General features: G+C 38.5%; 1 protein-coding gene across 3 annotated transcripts in view; it reads right to left on the bottom strand.

Moving 5' to 3' along the window:
* Dpy19l1 (dpy-19 like C-mannosyltransferase 1) overlaps window positions 1-7326 on the bottom strand; it is a 95724-nt gene that overhangs the window by 33825 nt on the left and 54573 nt on the right. For all 3 annotated transcript variants that reach the window (XM_031345777.1, XM_031345778.1, XM_031345776.1), the window contains exon 10: window positions 6761-6838. In XM_031345777.1, coding sequence (XP_031201637.1) covers window positions 6761-6838 — 78 coding nt within the window. The remainder of the gene's footprint in view (window positions 1-6760; window positions 6839-7326) is intronic.

Below are 7326 nucleotides of genomic sequence, written 5' to 3' on the forward strand. Positions count from 1 at the left end.
AAAAAAAAAAAAAAGCCACTCTACTGCCCAACACCTAACTGCCTTCTGCTTCTACTCTGTTGTTCTCATCCCTGGCACAAATAGCAAGGACCTGTCAGATGCATCTTATGCACCTGCCAATACATTCCTATAGATAGATAAACTACCTTAAGAAAAAACCTGATGGACCAAGATGCAGTCATTTCAAAAACAAAAGACAAAATACTGACAAACTGTTATATAAACAGATTGTACCAGTTTACTCTCCCCCAAACTGAATGACTACATTGCTGTTGATGCACACTCGGACACATATTGCACATTACTTCTTTAAAGTGTTCCATTATACCAGGGGAAATGATGTGTATATGAGACAGAGCCTTCCACAGATATGTGGTATGAATGTGAACTGCTTATTTCGACCGTGTTCTTTCTATTAGATTAGTGGTTTTCCTTCATGTCCTTCTTATGTGTCACAGGACAAAGCTGCCTATGAAACATACATACTACAAATATTCCCTCAGTTCATTTTTCAACTTTGTCCTATTTCTGTATTATGCTTACTGCTTAAATTTTTACATCAGTCATACTTATCATTTATATCCTTTAGGTCCTCAAGACTTATCTTTATAATTTAAAAAGTCCTTAAAAATAAAAAAACCTATCCTTTATTATAAAAGTTTTGTTTTTCTTTGATACATGTCCATTTGTGCGTGGATTTCATTTCAAAAATATATTTAAAAACAATGTAATACACTACAACTTCAGAATAAAAGAAAAGGTACAATCATTTCAATTGATACAGAAAGGTACTTAGCAAATTCAACATCATCCAATTACAATACACTGAATAAACTAGGGACAGGACGAATCTCCCTTTACATAATAGATGCTATACATGAAGAAGCCGCAGTGCACTCAGTGAGAAACTAAAACCTCTCCCTCAAGAAACAGTAAGCAGAGACAGTGCAAAAGTGTCATTTAAGAGAGGCAGGAAAGAACACCAAATGCAAACTGGAGACAGAAGGGTAAATCTCTGTCCACAGACACAGTTTGGAATGAAGAAAAGCCTAAAGGAGGGTAGCAGTTGTGAAAAGAGAAGACAGTACCAGGGTGCAAAACTAACACACAAGCCAGCCAAGTAACCACATACCAACATGAAACAATCTGAAAGAAGAAATCGAAAAATAGATCCTTTTGCCAATAGCATCAGAAAGAATAAAAATACTCAGTGGTCAGCTTAATTGTGGAGAAACAACATTTATACAAAAACAAAACAAAACATAAAATGCCACTGAAAGCAATTAAAGCATGAATAATGAAAAGACAGCTCATATTTACTGTTTAAAGACTTGAACACTCAGACATCTACAGACTTGCTGCAATAGCTACAAAAACCCAGCATCTTTTGCAAAAATAAAAATCCGTGCAGAATCTACTGGGAAATGGAATAGACTGAGCAACAGTGAAAGGGAACAGGGTAAGACGCAGACTTGGGTTTCCAGCTTGATATAAGACAGAGAACTGAGAACGCTGGGTAGCAGGCATCCAGTCAAAGTAGGTCAATGACATGGAAGCAGCAGGCACACGCCCTGCAATAATTGGGCCAATAATCTTTTACACAAATTTCAACATCAATCAACAGAGACAACCCTCTCAAGAAACAGTGCTTAGGAAAGTAGACAATCCCATGAACATGGACCATTATCTATGCCATTCACAACATTAATTCAAAGCAGAACAGTCACCTAATGAAACGCTAGGATGGTAAACATCTCAAAGCTTCCTGTAGCTGCATTTCACAGTATTTTCTTGGATAGGATACTATGAGCACAGAAAACAAGAAAAAATGGTTGGACTGGAATCTAAAAATTCATGGTCATCATGGGATAAAGAATAGCAAAGTCAAACAACAACTTATGGATATAATCATAAATATGCATAACTCTTAAAACTCAATTAAAAAAACTTCATTCAAAAATGAACTAATAACTTGAAATGACATCTGTTCAAAGATACAGATATTACTAAGAACCACATGACAAAAATGCTTACCATCATAAAAAATGAGAATGAAGAGAGCCTACAAGGGGAGTACCCCACGAGAGCTTGGACATTGTCACTGGGCCTTAGCAACAAGGAAACATTAACTGACAAGTGCAGTGGATAGAGATGTGAGGTCACAGGGAAAACCACCTCAGAACAAAGGAGGCAGATGGGTGCAACTCAACTCACGGGAACACAAACCCCATGGAAACAACCCAGACAGGGAGCTGAGACTTGCGCTGTAACGGAGTAATGACTGCTGAGGTGGGCCCTGAGAAGGTGGGAGCTTACATTTTTTTTTTTACTCTGAGGTGAAAGACCACTGTGAAAAATCCTTTTATATTTCCAGCAGAAGGAAAAAAATAGTACTGCTTTGACATACACCAGAGTACCCTGCTCCTAAGAAGAAATGATGTCAGCCTTCAACATGCTCATCTAAATCAGAGAGCTGTGCAAACTCTTTACCTTACTTCATGGGATAAGACTACTGTCATTCTAATTCAATAAAACTATTGCTAATCTCCCATAGACATAGATGCAAAAAAAAAAATCCAATTCAATGAACAATGAGCAAATCAAACTAGACAATAAATAAAAAGACTCATACACTATAAGCAAGTGGATGAACCCCAGGAATGCAGCGATAACATCCACTGCCTGAAGAATAAAACAGGAAAGAAAAGTTATCTGACCAAGTTCAACATGGATTCATGGTTTAGAGAGAAAAAACTCTGCAGCAAACTGAAAATAAGAAAGAAATTCCTTCCACTTGACAAAGAAGATTTACAAAAGTCCATGTTATCCCATATCAGAGTTAAGATAATGAAGCTCCCTGCCTAGATCAGGAGTTGGGCTCTAAGTTTCTTCCTGCTACATCTTCTCAAAAAGCCCATAGCGTATAGTGAGGAAGGATGTGAAAACTAAAAGGAAGAAATCAACTATTTTTGTAGGTGACACAGCAAAGAATATCTAAAACAGCCAACAAAGCTGGAGTTAATAAGGAGCTGCAGTGAGGTGAGATGTGGGTTACTGCCCAGAGGTAACTGCCTTCCATCATAGCAGCAAGAGTCTGAAATCTGTAAAACACAGCCACTTAAGCCAGCACCTGACAAGAACAAATATGCATAAATCCAATAAGATGCATACAAGATCTCTAGATACAAGTTTACATGCACGTGCATGATGCACACACACAAATATGTAAAATAAATTAAAAAGTATATATTGGGGTTGGAGCAATGGCTTTGTGGCTAAGAGTACTTGATACGTTTGCTAAGGATCCAGTCTTGTTTACCAGCACCCCATGGCAGATCATAACCTTCTGCACCTCTGGTTCTAAGGAATCCAATGCCCTCTTCATATCTCTTCAAGCACTAGGCACACATGTAAAGCAGTGACATATACACAGACAAAACATATACAGATCTATAAAGAGAAAACTATGCAACCCTGGTTGGGGTATTCAAATAAGTAAATAACTAAATCTTTAAAAATAATTTAAAATTCTGACTCTGAGAATGTCAATGCCAAAATCAGGACAAGCCACAGACTACTATCGGAAGATATCTGTAAATGTACATCTGAGTTGGGCTGAAACCTAGTGATAGAGCAGCTGACTAGCATTCACGAGGCTCTTGGGTCAATTCCCAGTACCCAGCTAAGAAAGAAGAAAAAGATGCCATCTGTTAAACCATTATTATCCAAAATAATACAAAGAATTATTAAAACTCAATAATAAAGTGAACAACCAAATTAAAGAAATAGCAATGACCTGAACAAACACAACACAGAATCAGAAACACGATAAACGGTCCTTCCTCTCAGAAGGATCAGAGGAGGGTACAGAAGCAGCAGCCCCCTTTCCTTTCTCTCACACCCCACTTTCTTTTCTCCCTGCCCCTCTCTCCTCTGGTGGGAATGTAAAACTGTACAGACACTATTGAAAATAGTTTGGCAATTTTCTAAACACTAGATAAACAGCTGCCCTATGATTCAGCAATAACTTTCCTTGGTATTTATCCAAATGAATTTAAAGTGTAAATCTATATAGAAGCCTGCAGGCAAATGCTGCAGCAGCTTTACTCAGCTATGAAAACCTGGAATTAACCAAAATGTCCCTCAGTAAGTAAATGGATAAACCATGACATAGCCAAAAGAAAGAAAAGAAAAGGTCAGAATGTTATTCAGTTATGAAAAAGTGAGCTATCAAGGCACAAGAAGACTAAACCTAACTGGACTCAGAGAGTGGAATAAATGGATCTATCTGCAAAAGGTTATGAGCTATCTAACTCCAAACGTATGGCATTCTGCAGAGGACAAAACAATACAAAGATAGCAGTTACTAGGCACACAGGGAGGCAGGCCTGGATGGGTTCCAGGACTGTGAACCTGTTCACAGGATGTGTCACCTCCCGCCATCAGATCCTATAAAATACACAGTGCCAAGACTAGGCCCTGACAACGCTCAGACAGTGGGTGCTTAACACCTGTCAGTGCAGGTATTTCGGTTATGACAACAATGGCATGTGGTCAGGACAACCACAGTTTAAGGGTGTCATACAGAGGGGGCTTCTGCTCAACTGTGCTGTGAACCTAAATCTGCTCTACAACATACAATCTCTTAATTACAACAAAGACAAGGAAAAATTGCAATGAGATGTCCTATTGCTATTAGACTGTCTACTATGACTCTTTAGAGACAGAGAATAAATATTATTTATTTCAGAGAATGTGAAATGGTACCATCACTGTAGACAACAGTATCACCGTTTACTGAAAAAAAATAAAAATAGCCTTGCCACTTGATCAATGCCAATCTGAAAACCAGCAAAGACATGTTCATATTCATAGAAGCATTTTGCTAAAGAGGGACCTATCACACAGACCATCTAGGCTGAGGAAGAAAGGCTTTCATGAGAGACTTTAATGTTGTTCATTTCTTCTAAAAAGTAGTGAAAGCTCGATGAGATCGTGTGAGAAAGGTGGCCACACACAATAGTGTGCTAACCTGGTGTAAACCACACAACAAACCCAACAAACCCCGTGCGTTATACCACTCAGAACCAGAGATCCAACCTCTCTCTAACCAGAGAGAGAGTTTGTAGATATATTTGAGCAGTAGGTCTCAGAAATGAAAACGGGGTGATTAGACACACCAAGTTGTACATATTCATAGAAAAAAATGAGAGAATGTAAATTATGGGTGCATTATACTATTTTATGTAACCAGACAACATATTTAAAGAAAATGGAGTGTCATGAGCCATTACATATTGCTTTTAAATATTATCATAATTTGAAAAATGATTTAACAGTTACAAAGTTGAACATATTAATATTTTGGCAGAGGACGATACAAGGTAAAGACTCCCTTAGAAATGTCTATCCATGGCTGGGCAGTGGTGGCGCATGCCTTTAATCCCAGCACTTGGGAGGCAGAGACAGGCGGATTTCTGAGTTCGAGGCCAGCCTGGTCTACAGAGTCAGTTCCAGGAAGCCAGGGCTACACAGAGAAACCCTGTCTCGAAAAACAAACAAACAAACAAAAAAAGAAATGCTTATCCATTGCCCCAGGAGTTCCAAGTAAAACTACACATCATTATTTGTTAGAAGGGCAGCAAAAACGTCAGTGTTCTTCAATAATGAAACAGAAATAAACTGTTTTGGTCAAGCCACAGGAAACATATAGGAGTGAACATTTCTAAACTCTAGCAACATACAAATCCCAGAAACCTGAGAGAAAATTTCAGTCTCAGAAAAAAGTAATTTACATCAGCCTGAAAAACTAGGTTTCTAGTTGTTAAACATGTAGACAACTTCAAAATATCTACATAGCCAAATGGAAGGAAAACACACAACAGCAGCTCAGTGAAGACAGCGGTTACCTCCAGGAGAGGTCAAAGTGGTCTGTTTTTGCTAAGACAGCAGGCTCATGCTCATTAATATTGTAACTTTATTCATAAGCTTCCTATAGCCAAACAAACCAACATCCCTAAGTGTGTACTATAAGAAAAACTGATTATGGTCCAGTGTAATAACATTAAGATCACCAGAGAAAGAAAACACTGACTTTATGTGTAAAAGGCAGAGTGACAGAAGACAAATACTTTCAAAGCACCAACATGCAACCAGCATAAACCAACCAGCCTTGGAGGCTTTGGCCAGCTGTTCCATCGACCTAGTCCGCTGTTCTCTGTGATGTCACTTGCCTGTCCTCCACCCTCTGTCCTGCTTATCTTTACGTGGGGGCTGAGAGCACTTCTTCCTCAAGGCCTCCATCTTCTTCCCCAGCATTGTGCTCCCATATACCCTACTCTCTGTTAGGCTTTCATTCTTTGGTTTTTATCCCTTTCCAACATGCGTATACTTCCAGTTTCCCACTGGAGTATGGCAGAAGCCTGACTGTTGAGGGCCTTGCAATTCTGGCCATGTGTGTGGCTCACAAGCCCTGTGAGTGCACGTTCCACTTCACTTTAAAAGGCCAGTCCATGGGTGGACAGCGTACCACTCCACGTCCCCTGTGCCCAGCTTGGTACATAAAATAACAGGATCCAAATTAAAACTTTTCTTAGTAGTCTATTTAAAACAAGAACAACTGTATCAGTGTTTGAACAACAGTGATTCATTAAAGAAACATATTAAAACTAGTTTCAGAAACAAACAAATCAGATCTCAATCAGGAGTTTATTAAGGTCAAAACTAAGCAGAAAAAAAAAAAACCAACAGAACTCATTACCATGTGCATATAAATGATCTTCTGTAATTTATATGTATCAATGTATCCCACGACATACACTGCAAATAATGATGCAATCTGAAACCAAAAAGAAATTATGTTAAAAATAAAAATCATACACATACATCACACACACACACACACACACACACACACACACACACAAACACACAGCCATTCAAATTAAATTCTACACTTCTTCACACACAAACATAGAAAAACTACATAACAACTAAATATTTACATACAACCTATCCAACCATTAAGTTTTGTTTTGTTTTTGTTTCCTTATTTAATGTGATAGGATCTGTGAGCAGGTATGCGTTCTGTGTGAGCCCCACTAGAGGCAGGATAAATCCTTCTATAAATCCCTCACCTCCCCACTTAACACAGGTTATCCCACTACCTGGAAGCACCTAAAAGCCTCTTCACACCCCTGAGGCAGAGCAGCACACTTTTGGGGTACAGTCTTGGGATTCCAAGGATAACTTAGACCACAAAGTAAGTTTAAATAGAATTTAAAGGAGACAACTTCTCAGAGATAAGATCAAAGAAGATGTTTAAAA

The sequence above is a fragment of the Mastomys coucha genome, unplaced genomic scaffold (genome assembly GCF_008632895.1).
Source record: "Mastomys coucha isolate ucsf_1 unplaced genomic scaffold, UCSF_Mcou_1 pScaffold23, whole genome shotgun sequence".
In the NCBI taxonomy this organism is placed as follows: Eukaryota; Metazoa; Chordata; class Mammalia; order Rodentia; family Muridae; genus Mastomys; species Mastomys coucha.